Here is an 18,762-nt window from a genome sequence, read left to right on the forward strand (position 1 = left end):
TACCGATTAAAAACACTGAATTTTCTCAGCAGAAGGCACCTTTAAAAAAAAAGAAAACATGTAACCTTGTAATTACTCAATGTACATAATATAGGTACTTTAATACAATATATGAACAGTTAATGCCTCACTTGTAAAATATAGACCAATACAAATCTCAAAGAGCTATATCAATGCCCCCTGCTGTCTGGACTAAGACCGCTTGATAAAGATTGGACTAGACGTTACTCCCAACATTTCGCTATGCCTAATGTTTTTGGGTGAGATCAAGAAATAACCCCCCCCCCAAAAAATAAAATAAATAAATAAAAATAAATAAATGGGTATTATGTTGGGAAAGTTTTCCACTAACTTCTTGCTTGCAGAACACGCTATATGTCTATGTCTCTACTGCGACCCTGTGTTCACACATTGAACTGCATGGATGGTCCTTAATTTGTAGCAATAGAAAGAAAACAAAAAGTGCAACTTGTCCCCTCTAATCAATCAATCAATCAATCTATCTATCTATCTATCTATCTATCTATCTATCTATCTATCTATCTATCTATCTATCTATCTATCTATCTATCTATCTATCTATCTATTTTTTTACAAACTACTAAAATTATTGGATCTCTTAACATTTACATTTAATCATTTAGCAGACGCTTTTATCCAAAGCGACTTACAAATGAGAACAATAGAAGCAATCATATCAACAAGAGAACAACAACAGCATACAAGTGCCATGACAAGTTTTTTTTTTTAAATCAATATATGAAAGACAATATAAGTAATAGTATTAGTTGGTTAAGTGCTGGCGAAAAGGATGAGTCTTTAGATGTTTCTTGAAAATGAGTAAAGAGTCAGCTCTTAAGAATTCTGTACCTGTCGCTAAATGTCTGCTTAATGCAGGTCTACATGTAAAAATACTGAAAACCACTGTGCAAAAAACTACAATCATCAAATATGGATATTCCTGCAAGATTGTGGTCATATTAAAAAAAAGGTCAATGTAGATGGGGCTTCTAGTCTATAAATATGATAACAAATGATCTTAAAATATTTCATAAAAAAAAGGACAGATGTGCTGCCCAATGACAATAATGTGCGGAATGAGTTCAATAATGTGAGGGACGTGTTCTCGGGCGGAAATGGGATGGGGGGCTATGACGAGCATGTTCGATGGGAATCGCGTAAGGGAGGGGACGCAAGCAGCGCAGAACCCGGATGCTGATGCTGCTCGTGTCGTGTCGGATGGGGAGAAGGAATACAGGCAGAGTGAACGCGAGAAACCAGAGAAAGGCCCCACTGACAGAGGGACTACTATCATCGCGGTCACAAGGCAACAGAAGCGAACGGATTAAAGCCAGACAGTTTCCAGCGACTGTAACGCAAACTCGACAGAATGACTCCACGCGCTGTAGCCGAGGCGACGGGAGGAGAGCGCGAGAAGATGCTGTGATGTGCACATAGCCAGCGCGCGCGAGCAGGAGGGAGGGAGGGAGGGGAGAGGAGGCTCCCTACGGTAGTTAAAGATGCTTGTATTTTGACCAGCAATATGTGCTCCGTACTAATAAAGCCAGGGATTTCTGCGCAAACACTATAGTTTACAAAAGCGCAATGTGGAACGCGCTCGGTGGATTAATTGGCGGATTCATGTGACGGAAGTCACCGAGGGTTCCTTTTGCGAAAGGGTGGCTGTTTTCTCCCGAGTAATTCTCCCGTATTTCCGGATGTGAGGCCTGGAATATACCGTAGTTTATATCAGGCACGTCGGGACGCTCATCCTTTACATCCAAACATTTATCAAACTAAAACGAAACACTTTGGAGAGTCAGTAGCAGAAGAAAGATTCACTTAATCTTAGACATAATACGTGCAAGGTGTCACAAACCGGATGTGCGGTTCTTTTCGCAGAATAGATGTGGGCAAGTTTTTAATAAATACTTGCAGTTTGGCAACAACGGGAGTCTACATGAATATAATTTTAAAAATAAGATACCGGCGAAAACAAACTGATGACCGAACCAGGCTGCCTATTATTCCTGTTATCTTTACCTGTCTTCTATATTCATAATCATTTTAGTATCATTCACACCTATTATCTGATGTAGTCATATAGTAGCTAGCCCATCGGCCCAGATTTAATCGTGTCCCCTCATCATTCATCCAACAGCAGCCCCAGGCCGTGTAAGTCTCAACAACTGCTGAAGTGTGGCGTATTAATAGGCTCGGCTGGATAAGCAACTCTGTTTATTTTTGATATTTTCGAACGGAAAATGTAACCGATCCATTTCCACGAACTTTAAGGAGACGGCAGATGTTTGGGAGTAGGCCACGGCACTGACATCACGTCTCAGCATCCCTGTGTCATCGCTCACCGTCTGTGATGTCTGTACGGCGGAGCTATTACGTGAGCAGGACAGGCACCGGGGGATACGTTGTGAAAATACACTGATTTATTCGCTTATATTGTGACACAAAAGCTCGGTCGAACGAAATGTCCGGTAAGGAGTTGTCGGGGAGTCAGGCAGCTCAGTATGTCGGGCCCTACCGACTGGAGAAGACGCTGGGGAAGGGGCAGACAGGTAAGAGCAGCTCCTCTTTGGGATATTAGCACTCAGTTAATGCACTGGAATAAAATCTGCTCTTCTTCGCGCGTCTCATTAAAGAATTAATCTGTTGAAAGGTTGATTCGGTGATGAGCAAAGCGGTTAATGTGTTTGCAGGGGTGTTTCAGCTGATGAAATGTAATGAGGCACAGAGGCAAGTGACAGGACATTGATTGAGGGAGGAAGATTATTTCATCTTTCCGGCTTTTATTTTTGAGTCATGAATGGCAGTGATTCATTCGTGCTGTTTCAAAGCCTGAATGAGACTGCAATCTTTTTTTTTAAATCTATACAATCTATATATATCTAACAATGCTTGTACTTGTCCTAAGCATTTCTGTTCAGTTATTCCAGGTTGCTGGCACTTGCACTTTCGCTATTGCATTAGAGACAGACATATATGCCATTGCTACTTGTAACAAATGGAAACTGTGGTTCAACTTTTCACTTTCCTTTGTAGCTGGAACAATACTTTCACTAGTAACTGTTCAATAGATTCTAGTCCTTATTAGTTATTCCAATAGTTTAGTATATCTGTGCTAGTAGTTTTACTAGTGTTAATTTATTTGATATTGGTACATATTTATGGGAAACTAGAAACTTCCTCGACTGTTTTAACATTTATTTTCTCACTTGATTTTTACAGTGTTGTAGGTAATGAATCAGCTACTTTAGTTCAATGAAACAAGTAACGACTTAAATATTTACAAGATTTGCAACAAACTGCAATTTGTTAACAGTAACTATAAAACAGGTAAAGCAACTAGTTAAGAAAAGAGTATGTAGTATACTAATGTAAAATGGTACTAGTAAAATTTAAAATGATCTCTTTTAGATTACTAGTAATTAACAAAGGTACAAGACTAGTCAGGTAAACCTGGATACTAGTTTGTTTTAAGGTTTAACAATTGCTTATCAACGATCTGTTCTGAATGCAAAGGCCACACAGCACATTGTAAATATGAATGTGCACAAAAGTGACATAGATCTACATACATTAGGATGTAGACTGTTTTTTTTTTGGCAAGTAAAAGAGGGTGTCCAATAATGATTTATCTGACTGTCTGTATGAGCAGTGTGTTTTTAGGATTTTTTTTTTGGAGTATGCATAAGTCATAGTGTTTTTGTTAGTGCTGCATTTTTCAAGTGTAATAGAAATGGGAATTGCTTACTTAAAATTGTGCAGTCTGAATGTTGAAGAATGTTAGAATGTTGTCTATGAATGTTGCAGATATCTGTTGTCTACTTTTACTGTTTCATGTGCATCTCGTTTGGATTTGAATGTAGTCCACTTTTAAAATGCATCTACGAAGAATGACCATCTGTGTTCCTCTTGCAGGTCTGGTGAAGTTAGGAATTCATTGCATCACAGGACAGAAGGTGGCCATAAAGATAGTTAACAGAGAAAAGCTCTCAGAGTCTGTTCTTATGAAAGTAAGTTTTGCATACAATGAATTTACAATGGAAATGTCTAAAAGTTCTAGTTTTTCTCAGTCACCTCCTGCGTATGCAGATTTTTCTTATTGACAGTGACTCTTCAATAGCACAGCAGCTGCATAACTCCAACTGCTTTATTAAACACAGTATTTGCTGCATCTGGCCTAATGTTCTGTGCTAAAGAAATGCAAGACTGTCCCTGCTAAGTCATTTGTGTCCATGTCTACTGTTGATTGTCAGACTCTTGTTAATCTATTGATTACATTGGTTCACTTTTAGTTGAGAGGAATCATCTTTGCTTGGCTATTTCCTACATAAAGGTTGCTCCTTTTTCCTAATGAACTCTCATTCAGTGTTCCTCGCTCTCCCCGTTTCTGCAGGTGGAGAGAGAGATAGCTATTCTTAAACTAATAGAGCACCCTCATGTCCTAAAACTGCATGATGTGTACGAGAATAACAAATATCTGTAAGTATTGCTGCTTCTCCACACATCTTAAGCATGTATGGCCTTGTCTTGTCTTGTCTTGTCTTGTTTTGTCTTGTCCAGAATTACATCCTGAATCCTTTAGAGGTTTGCTTGTGTGTATCATTTCATGTGCATGTATCTCTGTGCATTTGTTTCATAAATGTCTTTCTCATTCTCTCAGGTATCTAGTGCTGGAACATGTATCTGGTGGGGAGTTATTTGACTACCTGGTAAAGAAAGGCAGATTGACACCTAAAGAGGCTCGAAAGTTTTTCAAACAAATTATATCTGCTCTGGACTTCTGTCACAGTCACTCTATATGGTAAATGTCTCTTTTTACCTTTTTATTTAATATGCTGCACACAGAGATTCCTTTACATGCTTATTTTTTCCCTAATATTTCTGCCTAATCAGCATTTTGTAGCAAGTATTGCGACATTAGGGATTTGTGGATGTGTGTGGTGAAATGAAAATGTGCGGCCAAGTTAAGAAGGCGGAGCTGACTTGCATTATTTCAATATATGGGTTACTTTATATGTACGGTACACATAGAAACTACTGTTAAAATTAAAAAAATAGTTTTTAAAGAAAATACTTTTATTCAGTAAGGGTGCATTAAATTAATGAAACAACATTTATAATGTTATACAATATGTCAATTTTGAATTAAAAATGTTCTTTTGAACATTCTATTCATCAAAGAATCCTGAAACATGTATAATGGTTTACACAAAAATATAAAGCAGCACAACTGTTTTCAGTGTTGATAAGAAATGTTTCTTGAGCAGAAAATCATCATATTAGAATTAATTCTGAAAGATCATGTGACACTGAAGACTGACACTGAAGCAATGATGCTGAACAAATCTTACCAACACCAAACTTTTAAACAGTAGTATTATTATTTTTTGCATATTGAATGTATGTTGAAAAAATGAAAAACAAAACAGATAAAGAAAGTGTATGTATTACTAAACTTTGTGATTTATTCTTGTTACATGTACTGCAGAGTATGCAACACAAAAAAATCTTTTTCTCAGACCTTTCTCAAAGAAATATTACAATATACAAAAATATATGACAGTGTTGTCACTGATTTTTTTTTCCAGCCACAGAGATCTAAAGCCTGAAAACCTCTTGCTTGATGAGAAGAATAATATCAGGATTGCTGACTTTGGCATGGCCTCCCTACAGGTTGGGGACAGTCTGCTGGAGACCAGCTGTGGGTCAGTAGTTTAAGTTTGGGTGCTTTTAATACTGTATTAAATATAATGAAGAATTAATACTCTATATTATGTATCTGCAGATCACCCCATTATGCATGTCCTGAGGTCATCAGGGTAAGGACAAAGCTCTAAGAGCAAAAGCACCATATGTTTTAACATATAAGTCTCATAGGTTCACATTTTACAAAACAATCAGTGCTTATCTGAACTTAGTGGGGTTTTTTTATTCACAGGGAGAGAAATACGATGGACGTCGGGCAGATGTATGGAGCTGTGGGGTCATTCTCTTTGCTCTGCTGGTGGTGAGAAGCTTGCTGCATCTTATATTTGTCATTTCCAACATTTTCTCCACATTTACATGCCTTATTAAAACTGTCAGTGGCTGGATAATAAATGTTTTGTCTCAAAATTGCCATTGATTATAGGGATAATGCAGGCTTTATGCTCTTGGTTGCCCCTTTAGAAATGTGTGTGAATTGTAACATTTCACCTCCCAGGGAGCGTTGCCCTTTGACCATGATAACCTGCGTCAGCTGTTGGAGAAGGTGAAGAGTGGTGTATTTCACATGCCTCACTTCATTCCTCCGGACTGCCAGGCTCTCCTCCGTGGCATGATTGAGGTTAAACCTGAGAAACGCCTCACGGTATGCAACACAAAACTCAATGCACCCATATAGAAAGTGCATATGCACTACCATTTGGTAAGAGACTGCATTTGTTTGACCAATAAAAAGTAAAAAACAGGTATAAATTTGAAACAATCTTATAATTTCAAAGAATTGTTTTCTATTATGAACATTATATATATATTTACCATTTTTTATCACTTTATCAATGTAATGCATCCTCGCTGAATAAAAGTATTAATTTCTAAATGTATTGCCAAGGAATGTTAATGATCATTCTTGATTTTTTTCTTTTCTCAGTTGGAAGAAATACAAAAGCACCCCTGGTATCAGTAAGTATCAAGTGAAGTACCATGAACCGTTCAGAAAAGATAATTATTTCCCGACTCTCATGCCTTATCAAACCTGTATGCTGTTATTCTTTCCCACGAGAATTTGAAAAATATTTGAGTGGCATTTTTCATACAATAACAGTTTTATAGTGTGTCTGTCAAGCTCCAAAACATTTTGTGCAACAGTGAGACTGAATGTTGCTTTTAAATGAAAATCTTGCCATCCAATCTAGTATAGCCAGAGGTCTGCTCTTCACACAAATCGTCATACTGTATGTCACCTGAAGATCTGGAATATACCATTTTCTTTGTCTTTTTTTAAACTTTAAAGCCAATGTTACTATGCTGTTCAAGAATTTCTCCTTCTGTGTTAAACAGAACTATTCCATTAAAAGTGGATTTTATTTTTTTATGTTGTTTCTAACGCCCTTGGTGCACTCCACATTGATTTGCTTGTGTGTCTATGTGTCTTTCTGTCTCAGAGGTGGCAGGAACGAGCCGTGTCCAGAGCAGCCAGCCCCGAGGCGTGTGTGTGTGAAGAGGATTCTGTCTCTTACAGATCTGGACCCTGATGTTCTGGAGAGCATGCACTCGCTGGGCTGCTTCAGAGACCGTGTCAAGCTCACCAGAGACCTGCAGTGTGAAGAGTAAGTCTGATCTTCTGTCTGTGTGACACCTCAGTCTGTAATTCACAGAATAGTGCACAAACTCAAGATTTGTACTTCAAACAAGATACGACTGACTTTAAAAGGATAGTTCACTCAAAAATGATTTTACTCATTCCAAACATGTATGACTTACTTTCTTCAGTTAAACCCAAAAGAAGATAAGATATTTTGAAGAATGCTTTTGTCAATACATTGAAGGTCAGTTCATCTCTCCCTTCCCAGAGAAAACCAGGAGAAGTTGATCTACTATCTTCTGTTGGACAGAAAGGAGCGCTACCCTAGTTATGAAGATGAACATCTTCCACCCAGAAATGATGTTGGTGAGTGAGCTTTTGCAGTTCAGGCCTGTGCTTGTTGCTGTCATGTTCAAAGCTTGTCACTGAACACCCTGAGAATATCTGGTGACCTAGAAAGCACGCTGGTGCTTTAGGCCTGAAAGTAAGCCAGCTTCATTTAAGAGCTTTAAGGCAAACATCAGTGATTTGTAAATGTAACATATTGAGGGCTTGTTCCCCAAAATAAACATGTCAAGACCAGACCAGGACTAAAAGGAGACTTCAAGGTGGAGAATCATCATCATTAGGAGGTTGACAGGGAAGTCGTAGCATGTGGTTATTAGGGCAGCGTAGCGAGTATAAGAGCAGGTGCTGCAGGTTGGATCAGAAATGGACTTCCTAATGTTTACAGAACAAATGAATGAAAAGTTGTCAATCTGGCAACGACGTGATTTTTGACATTTTCCATTTACTTGCATACATTTTGTTTATGAAGAGGCTTATTATTTGAAATACATGTCTCTCTCTTATAGGGCTATACAATGAATTGAAATAAATTTTATATAATCAAAATAAAAGTTGTGCACCGAGAACAACAACCTTTTGTTACATTGTTACATTCCTGTAATTGTAATCACAACAGCAGTTTTCCAGCTTGAAGGTTTAACATGTGAAAGTAAAAAAAAAATTAAGATGGAAATATATTACCATTGAAATAATTACTGCTGTAATGTCAAAAAGCTAATAACAATAATAATACAAATTTATGAATGTAAAGTGGACTGAGACACTTAACTGAAGTGAAGTGGACTAAAGAGAGTTGAGTCCCCTTTAAGTGTCAGGTACAATACGAAAATGAAAAGAACTTAATTTTTTATTTTGTTATTTAATTAAACTGAAAGAGTTCTGAGTTGTTCTTTATATGAGTGTGGGCCAAACGTTAATTTGAAAAAAGGCATAGGCTTAACTCACAATTTTGTAGTTTTTTTGCACACTTTATTTCTATGTAATTTTTTGTCCATTTTGCCTCAAAATCAAAGCTGCAACAAATTGTCAGATGTTAAGTGTTTATCATATTGCGGTAAAAATCTTACAGAATCTTGCCAAAATATGAGAAAATAATTGCATTCTGATTTTTTTAACAAACTATGCAACCATAATATGTTACTGTCTATCATTTTACTGTCATGCCATGATTATATATATATATATATATATATATATATATATATATATATAAACAAACCTTAGATTTCATCATAGATATAGTAAGGTTTGAAATGTGACTGTGTACTCAAGAAGAGTACACAGTAGATGTTTGTGTTACAGTGGATGTATGTTTGTGATTGTGGTTGTGTGATCAGATCCTCCCCGTAAGCGGGTGGACTCCCCCATGTTGACCCGTCATGGGCGCTGTCGGCCGGAGAGAAAGAGTCTGGAGGTACTCAGTGTGACAGATCAGGGCTCTCCAACACCTCCCCGCAGAGCACTGGATACCTCTGCACATAGCCAGAGGTACATGCAAAAAATTCACTGATGTGTTGCAGAACTATGGATATTTTTGCACAAAAAATACTTTTTACTGTGCAATATTGTGCATTTAACTATGCTCTCTTGCACATTTATTTATTTATTCTACATAAACTAGACTGGTTATAGATCTACCTCATTAACAATAAAGTGGTTTGCCTCTTATAATGTTATTGAAAAGATCTATTTGTGTGCATTTTCTATTGATCTTTAATCATGGCAACATTGAAGGGAATGTTACATGGTACATGGTAGTTTTTTTCTGATGTGTACAAAAATGAAGTGCTTGTACTTGTGAGTGAAACATATTATTCATCAGGGATAATATATGAATATTGTATTTTTGTTGTATGTAAGTGAAAGAAAATAAAACAAAACTTCCAAGGTTAAAATTACATGTATGTTACATTTAGGCATCATAGAGCGCAGGAAAATCAGTAACAGCTAGTATTATATCATCTTCCTTGTTATTTTTTGACCCTGTAAAAGCTAAGTAATGGTTGTGATTATACTACATTTTGATTGATCAATGACACACAGTAGTTGAAAAAACCCCCAAACTTTGTGCACTGCTAGTAGTTTGTGCATGACAGAGCGCCTGGACTCTTGTGAACGCAGGCCGACGCTTCCTGCTCATATCTCTCAGATTCAAAATTAACTTGCAATTGCTGCGTACTACGTAAAATGGTCTTAATTCATCAAACGATGGCCAAATGATAAAAAATTATGTAGAGAACCACTGTGTAGAGCATGCAAATAAACAGCACTATTAGCTGGTGCAATTCATTCCTAGTGAATTCCCAACTAAGAGTTTTATTTACACTAGGTGTGTGTTTGTAAGAAAATGTATATATCTATGAGCATGAAGGGGTGTTTGACTGATATGTCCTGGTGTTCTGATAGGTCTCGGTCAGTTAGCGGAGCTTCAACAGGCCTCTCATCCAGTCCCCTCAGCAGCCCTCGAGTAAGTTGCTCCTCACCTTTAACTGATATTGAATTAGAAGTATAATACTACTATGTAGAGCTCAGTTTACAACGGTGAAAGGTATTGTGCTTGTTCTTGTTATTGTGGTATGAATAGCAAAAGCTGAACTGGATTCAGCTGCTCTTTTTATGTTCATCTATCTCATACTGTCCTCATACTGGAGTCATTATCCACACCAAACACACACAAAAACATTGAGCTTGTTTTAACTTGCATTTTGCACATTAATTAACAACCTAATTATTTTTTACTAATTTATACTAAAATTTTTTACATGCTTCTCAGTGAGCTATGCATCATTTTTCTAACTCTTCTCAGTTTAATTCTAATGTTAATAATCATATACCCATATCTATCATTAACGCTCATGACCATTGCTGTGTCCATCTCTCCATTCCTCTTTCCCTCTCCATCCTTCTGTCCTTTCTCTTCCTACCTGTCAGAGCCCAGTTTTCACTTTCAGCCAAACTGAAGTCACCACTGCTTCCACCACCCAGTCCAAAGACCCCAAAGCAGGAAGTTCCACCACAGCCCGGGCATCCCAACGTGTGGCTGACCAAAAAACCCAGACCCTACCCTCAAAAGCAGCCTCTGACCGTCCCCACCTGCAGTCTATGAAGTCCCTCCCCCTGCAGAATCCTCCGTCTCCTTCACCCTCCCCCTCTCCGCACCTGTCCCCCGTCCCTCGCTTCTTCTTCCCTACTCCTTCTGTCCTGAAGTCTGTCACTAAGACCATCTATCCTAACTCTCCCAATGTGTCGCAGGTCACCCCACAGGGCTCCCCACTCCCCACCCCTCTGGGGACCCCTGTGCACCATCCTCAGCACCCCCCTCCCACCCCGCCCTCCTCCTCCTCCTCTTCTTCCTCCTCACGAGCTGAAGGAGGTGGTGGTGTGGGCGGAGGTTCCATCTCCCTAACCCCACCCTCCAGTCCTGGGGGAAGTGGTGGAATGGCTGCCAGTAGTTCAGCCCACTGGAGGACACGCCTCAACTCCTTCAAGAACAACCTGCTGGGTTCGCCACGCTTCCACCGCCGAAGGCTACAGGGTGAGAGGAGCATCGCCTTATTATTGTTGTCACTGAGTCAAACATCATTGTAACATTTTTTTATCTGTTTCATTAGTTCCTACGTCAGAAGATATGTCCAGTTTAACTCCAGAGTCCAGCCCAGAGTAAGTATTTCGCTTCAGGCTTTTAAAAACCACTGGTTGTAATTTTTAGTGTTTCATTTTACATCTATTTACACAAAGTAGAATTTTAATAATAGTAATTTATTGGTTTATTTGTAATCAGACATTAAATAAAACAATTACAAAATTTTAATGTTGGTGCATTTTACATGTGCTGTGTGTTATACGTTCAGTGTTGACACAGCAAAAACTACGATTCAGTGTGCATGTTCTGAAGCTTTTGCAGCATATTTGGCTACTTTTCCCTGAACATGTACAATTCTAGGAATGAAGGCAGCTGAGAAGACCCTTGCAAAAGTATTTTCAAATACAGAGGTGAAAAGAGTGCCTGAAAACCATACTTGAGTAAAAGTACAGATACAAAAAAAACTCCATTACAAGTTACCTATTCCAAAACAACTTGAGTAAAAGAGTATCTGATTTAAAAAGTGCTTATTATTTCACTTATACTAAACATAGAATCAAAGAAGCACTAGTTAAAGAACAAGCCAGTGAAATACAAGTAAGAGCTGATTTGTGAGTAGAGCAATCTTATTTATTTTCTAAAACCAAAATAAAAAACTGAACACCTCAAAAAAAAAAAAAAGCCTTCTTGCAGTGGTTGCAGTCATGTCCTCATCTCAAATATAAAACACATGTGATTCACAACTACTTACTAAGAAACTGCCATTCATGTAAAGTAGCCTTGTTGACAATTTTGGTAAGGGCAAAACGCACAAGATATTGTACTTTAGTTGTGGCGATATCACTGCTTTTGTAGCGGAAATAAACTGGTGGAAAAAAAGCTAAGTGCAACACTCATAACAAATGTAATGGAGTAAAGAGTTCAGATACTCATTCAGAAATGTAGTGGAATAAAATTACAGAATTAATTTACAGAGTATATAAAAAGATACTCAAGTACAGTAACTAATTACATTTACTCAAATACTTTACACCACTGTTCAAAGATAATTTATCCAAATAATTAGATCCATTTATGCTGTTAAAACGTCCATAATGTGTATTTGCTGTAGAATGAGAGATATGAAACTGCATGTGTAATGTACATTTTGTGTATTAATCTGCATATAATTTGATCTTTTTCTATAGGCTGGCAAAGAAGTCTTGGTTTGGAAATTTCATCAGTCTGGAAAGGGAAGAGCAAATATTTGTGGTGATCAGAGACAAGCCACTAAGCTCAATCAAGGCTGACATTGTCCATGCCTTCCTATCGGTTAGTATCATTTTAATACAAACCTGATTCCAAAAAAATTGGGACAATGTACAAATTGTGAATAAAAACAATGCAATGATGTGGAAGTTTCAAATTTCAATATTTTATTTAGAATACAACATAGATGACATATCAAATGATTAAACTGAGCAAATGTAAAGGGAAAAAAAAAGTTGATTTAAAATTTCATGGCATCAACACATCTCACTTCTTTTTATAACAGTCTGCAAACGTCTGGGGACTGAGGAGACAAGTTGCTCAAGTTTAGGAAGAGGAATCTTGTCCCATTCTTGTCTAATACAGGGTAGTTGCTTAAATGTCTTGGGTCTTCTTTGTCGCATCTTCCTCTTTATGATCCGCCAAATGTTTTCTATGGGTGAAAGATCTGGACTGCAGGCTGGTCATTTCAGTACCAGGATCTTTCTTCTATGCAGCCATGATGTTGTAATTGATGCAGTTTGTGGTCTGGCATTGACGTGTTGGAAAATGCAAGGTCTTCCCTGAAAGAGACGACGTCTGGATGGGAGCATATGTTGTTCTAGAACTTGGATATACCTTCCACCATTGATGGTGCCTTTCCAGATGTGTAAGCTGGCCATGACACACACACTCATGCAACCCCATACCATCAGAAATCCAGCTGAGCGCTGATAACAACTTGGTTGTCCTTGTCCTCTTAAGTCCAGATGACATGACGTCCCAGTTTTCCAAAAATAACTTCACATTTTGATTCCTCTGACCACAGAACAGTTTTCCGCTTTGCCACAGTCCATTTTAAATGAGCCTTGGCCCAGAGAAAACACCTGCTCTTTTGGATCATGTTTAGATATGGCTTCTTTTTTGACCTATAGAGATTTAGCCGGCAACAGTGAATGGCACGGATTGTGTTCAACAACAATGTTTTCTGTCCCTTCTTGACCCTTACGCACAGAGATTGTTCCAGATTCTCTGAATCTTTGGATGATATTATGCACTGTAGATGATGATAACTTCAAACTCTTTGCAATTTTTGCTATTTTTCCCCGCAGCATTGGGGGAATTGGTGATCCTCTGCCCATCTTGACTTCTGAGAGACACTGCCACTCTGAGAGGCTCTTTTTACACCCAATCATGTTGCCCGTTGACCTAATAAGTTGCAAATTGATCCTCCAGCTGTTTCTTATATGTACATTTAACTTTTCCAGCCTCTTATTGCTACCTGTCCCAACTTTTTTGGAATGGGTAGCTCTCATGAAATCAAAAATGAGCCAATATTTTTTTGTATGGCATTTCAAAATGTCTCACTTTCAACATTTGATATGCTATCTATATTCTATTGTGAATAAAATATAAATGAATGAGATTTGTAAATTATTCCATTACTTTTTTAATCACAATTCGTACAGACTTTTTTGGAATAGGGTTTGTAAGCTAGTTGTTTCCTCTTCCTCTTCCTCTTCCTCTTCACTTAATTTAAGCGTTGTTCATTCTTTTTTGAGGATGTGAACTTTGATGTGTTTCTCTGTTCTCCTCTAGATTCCCTCCCTGAGTCACAGTGTCATCTCTCAGACAAGTTTCCGTGCGGAGTACAAGTCCTCCGGAGGAACGTCTGTCTTCCAGAAGCCTGTCAAATTTCAGGTTGACATCGCCTTTTCTGAGGGAGAGAGAGAACGAGAGAGGGAAAAAGAGAGAGAAAGGGAGGGAAGGCGAGAGACTGGCATCTACAGCGTCACCTTCACCCTGTTATCAGGTATTTAAAAAGACGAGAGAGTCAGTGTCATGAGTCTGTACATGCTGTCATTTCTACAAATGTGATAATACTGTTTTTCAGGTCCTAGTCGCAGGTTTAAAAGAGTGGTAGAGACCATTCAAGCTCAGCTTCTCAGTACACATGACCAGCCCTCTGTGCAGGCGCTTGCAGGTGAATGCTCCATGCCAACACCCCCCCCCCCCCCCCAAAAAAAAACATCTACTCATACACAACAAGTATTCATATATTTTAATACATTTTTATTTAGACTCCCCTACCCATTTCATTTTATTATATATTCTTTTGTACTTTGTATTTACAATAGTTTTACTCTATAAGAACGAATGTACACTTAATTCCTGCCAATATTTGATTGCATAGACACTATTAAGAGAACTGAACTGAGCTGGACAGTGGCATCACTGAATCATTGATGAACTGACTGTAACTGAAAAATTTACTGTTTACTATTGTCCTCTTGATTTATCGACACTGTTTTCCTGTTAAAACTATAAAGCTGCTTTCACACATGTTGCATTGTATAAAGCACTATATAAAGTTTTACATTTAAAAATGACCCAAAAACCCAACATTAAACTTTATCTTTAAGTAAATATCCAGTGGCATTTTCATGCATAATGCAGGCAAAATGTGAAGGTTTCACATTTTATAATATACCATGTACCAAAATCTAAAACTAAAATTAATTTGTCGCCTTTTTTTTTTGTTTGGTTTTTAGATCTTTTATCTTATTTTTATTAGATAAATGTGAAGGTTTCAAATTTCATAATGTACCACGTATCAAACTCTGAAACAAAAATTCATTTGTGAATTTTTTTTTCATGTTTTATGTTTTTCTTCTCCCAGATGAGAAAAATGGGCTTTCGTCTCGCCCACCCAGCACACCGACCCGTCAGAACTCTCGTCGCTCGGAGGGCGGAGGTGATCGCGGTGAGCGAGCAGAGCGCAGCGATCGAGGAGAAGGGAGCAGTATTGGTGGTAGTGCGGGTGTACTACAAAGGAAGGGGTCTGGCAAGGATAAAACTCGCCTCCTTTCCTCAAATGGGACCCAGTCTCAGCCCTAAGTGAACTAATCAGACAAGCTTTTGAGCGGATGGGGACAATCCCCGCTCTCAATTCCCCCTAGACACGACTCCCTCATAGTCCATCTGCACAGTACACAACAACAGGTTTATACTCGATCTTGATTTTAACATTACTAGCGGAAACCCTGGGATTCAACTGCAACAATAAGAGATTCAGGAGTCTATCCACATGGAAGTGTTCTTACATGCAAATAATCGTCTGATGAAAAAAATTACCTTCTTAGGAACAAAGGATTTGAAAAGTGGAAGCAAGATGTATCGCTTAATATAAACTCTGGCTATAAATGAATTCATACAGTACAAACAAGGAGATTTATATACCGATGAACATCCTGTGATCTAATGCCAACAAACTATACAAGAAGGAACAAACACTAAGTGGGACAGGAAAGAAAATGTGTCAGGTCTCTAAACGTATCATCATCATCATCATTATCATAAGCAATGATCCATCAGAAAATCACAAAGAGTTGTTTGAGGTAGAGAAAGCAAATATGTCGGGAAAAAGAGGGAAGTTCTTTGTTCTTAACACCACTTGGAGCACAAAAAAGGATTTCTAGAACACCATGTAAAGAAAAGAATAGGGATTTGTTAAAACGGGAATCAAAATTTTTAACCCAAGATGCTAGTAGAGTCTTATGTGACTATACCTTTATGATTTGAGGACAGACGGTGCGTTTAGCGAGATGTTAAGTTCTGAAGATATTGGCTATGTTTAACACTGATTGTTCAACCTTGTGCTGTAGATCCTGAACTCCTGAACAAGTAATCAGTCAGTTTCAGATATGCAGCAGAGAGTGAATTTCCTTTGACACATTCACATGGAGACTAAACAAGAGGAACGAAATAGCCAGTCACTCCCTTGTGTCATACATAGAGACAGCGGGAAGACTCCGCTGTTTTCTCATGTGACTCCTGGTAAAGCTTCCATAATAAGGGGTAGTCCAAAAAAATTATTTTTTTGGTTTCCACTTCGATATTTATATTATATTTTAGAGCTGAGATGTGAAATATTTCCGACAACAAAATGAAGTGAATGTCAAACATGTTAAATTGTAATTTATTTATTTAAAGATATTTATTTAATTTGATTCATATTTTCATATTCATATTTTATTTATGTATTTATTTATGTATTTATTTATTTGGTTTGGATTAGTGTTGGGTGTTGCTGGTAAAGTCAAAATGATTTCAAAATGGAAGATAATCTGCCTTCTTCTGTCTGTTCCCAAATATTTTAAAAACAAAGCCTAAGATTACCCATCTCATTTTCATTTCATTTTAAATAAAAAAGAAGCAAACTCACAAAGGAGAAAGCTGGAGAAAAACTTTGAAAATCATCCAAGCAAAGATTCTATGCCTTGGATGTCTCCCATGGGGAAAATACTTCAGAACCTTCCTGGATGTATGACGTAAAGACTAAAGTGAACCTTATGGAAGCAGTGGAACAAAACAGAGGGAATAAGAAGAAGGCCTGCTGTGTTCACTCTTCCTCTTTGAGAATGTTACCCAGACAAGAGCCCAAAGTTTCGGACTCGTGTGTACCGGGCCAGCCCTTTGTACAAAATGCGAGCAGTATTCTTTTTTCACACACACACACACACACACACACACACACACACACACACACACACACACACACACACACAAGAAGACTCTCCTTCTCAAAACTGACAATATGAAACAGAATGAATGATAACTGGACATACATACTGGAATGCACTGTCCTAAAGATAGAATTGTATTCAAACAAATAGTTGTCCCTTTCCTCGGCCACCCATGGGAATCGGTGAAGTGCTCTCATAAGTGCAGACTCAGGATCAGTGGGGCTTTTTAGCTCATTACATTTGTGAATGGGGGGAACCTGATCCTGAATATCCACTTAAAAGCTCTTTCTCCAATGAGCCTCTGCCCTTAAGCCCAGAATCTGACCGTAATGCTCATCTCTCTCTCTTCCTCTCTCCAGTCCACTCTTTTCCTGATGTAAGGAGCACTGAATGCAAAGCAAGATTTTGCTCTGGTCCTCCCTCTGTCACCATCCCGCAGCCATCACATACACTCCTGCCCACTCCTGGTTTTTCAATAACACATTGAATATATTTCACTAGTCTTGAATGTTTAGGAGCATTGATCATTAGATATAATACGGGGTACATTCTTATTTTAGTACACTCCAAATGCCTTAAATCCACATGTACAAAACGTTCAGCACGTGTGCTCTCAAACATGCCCGGTCACTCGCAGGGGCAGAGGAAACGCCAGAGCAAAACCCTGAAGACGTTCTATATTCAATTCTGTTAGTTCTCAGGCAGGATACGTCTGGGAGTGTGCAAAAACAGACTGTCTGGACACCAGCTCTGAGTGAATGTGAAATACACCCCACATGCTTTCTCTGTGTTCATGACACTCTCCTGCTCTACATGTCCATTCTCTCCTCCTTCTCCCTTTCACATAATGCACTGAATGATATTCTGTTTTTGATACTCGCCTAACACTTACAGCACACGTATCACATTTCATATGTATCATTAGTCTTCACTTATTTACCATACATTATATACCTCATCCTGCTCCTGCATCCCAGTCATAAAATTATACTTTAGACCATCCCCTTCCCTCTTCTCTCATTATATACATACACCCTGCCTGCCCCCAATGTATGCTCCCCCTCCCTCATCTCTGTTCATTGTAAACAGAAAATATTACTCATATCTTCATTCTTTATTCATTCTATATTCACCTGATGATTAGTGATTATCTCTGTCGTCATTACTGAATACTCCTCTTAAGATTGTAAAGCTGTACTCTTTCTTCCCCGTTGCACACAGTAGGAACTTTTTTTCATAAGAAATGCAAGTCATTAAATTGGAGGGGAAAATGGCAAGAAAATAAATGTCTTGTGTTATAATAAAAAAAAAGAAAGTGCACTATTATTATTGCCTGTGATAAAGAACAATAAACAATTTAAAAAAAAAATCTGTGCCATTATATTTCTTAATTACCCTGTTCCCCATTTCATTTCTATGGTAACATAATTTGTTTATATAAATATAGAAGTGGAGATGAATTTGGAAAGTGATATATACATATCATGTGAAAACAGAAAGTAATTAACCAAAAGGTTTCTGCCAAAATAATATAAAGAAATATCTTTCAGCAAAAAAGATTAAATCACATTTTATAAAAGGAGATTGATAAATTCTCCACAAGGGAATGTGTCTGACTGCATTGACAAAATAAACGAGTAGACTTAGTGGAGGTATCATCTGTTATGTAGCAAACATCCAATTAAAGTAGCTACATAGTTGTTTTTTCTCTCATTAAAACAAACGTGTGATTTTTTTATTTATTTTTTAAAAAGTGCATATAGCGACAAAGC

General features: G+C 37.9%; 1 protein-coding gene across 3 annotated transcripts; it reads left to right on the forward strand.

Moving 5' to 3' along the window:
* The first annotated feature begins 1,173 nt into the window (after positions 1 to 1,173).
* Positions 1,174 to 17,000, forward strand: brsk1b (BR serine/threonine kinase 1b). Of its 3 annotated transcripts, none has more exons than XM_026206408.1 (19): positions 1,174 to 2,573; positions 3,937 to 4,031; positions 4,415 to 4,500; positions 4,682 to 4,822; positions 5,610 to 5,726; positions 5,807 to 5,840; positions 5,960 to 6,028; positions 6,224 to 6,370; positions 6,653 to 6,684; positions 7,167 to 7,331; positions 7,575 to 7,672; positions 8,992 to 9,142; positions 10,061 to 10,121; positions 10,586 to 11,189; positions 11,266 to 11,314; positions 12,425 to 12,548; positions 14,064 to 14,277; positions 14,359 to 14,448; positions 15,145 to 17,000. In XM_026206408.1, exons 1-19 carry the CDS (start codon positions 2,486 to 2,488, stop codon positions 15,360 to 15,362), a joined length of 2,583 nt encoding a protein of 860 aa, XP_026062193.1. In that variant the 5' UTR covers positions 1,174 to 2,485; the 3' UTR covers positions 15,363 to 17,000. The 3 variants fall into 3 exon arrangements, with proteins under 3 accessions (XP_026062193.1, XP_026062204.1, XP_026062211.1); XM_026206419.1 differs by having other exon boundaries at positions 1,175 to 2,573; positions 10,907 to 11,189; XM_026206426.1 differs by lacking the exons at positions 1,174 to 2,573; positions 4,415 to 4,500.
* Positions 17,001 to 18,762: the final 1,762 nt, after the last annotated feature.

Source organism: Carassius auratus, chromosome 3 (assembly GCF_003368295.1).
Source record: "Carassius auratus strain Wakin chromosome 3, ASM336829v1, whole genome shotgun sequence".
NCBI classification, from domain to species: Eukaryota; Metazoa; Chordata; class Actinopteri; order Cypriniformes; family Cyprinidae; genus Carassius; species Carassius auratus.

Coding starts and splice junctions, on each gene's coding strand:
- brsk1b (XM_026206408.1), top strand. CDS start 2,486: ATGTCCGGTAAGGAGTTGTCGGGGAGTCAGGCAGCTCAGTATGTCGGG. Junction 6,371..6,652: donor AACCTGAGAAACGCCTCACG/GTATGCAACACA, acceptor TTCTTTTCTCAG/TTGGAAGAAATACAAAAGCA. Junction 12,549..14,063: donor TTGTCCATGCCTTCCTATCG/GTTAGTATCATT, acceptor GTTCTCCTCTAG/ATTCCCTCCCTGAGTCACAG.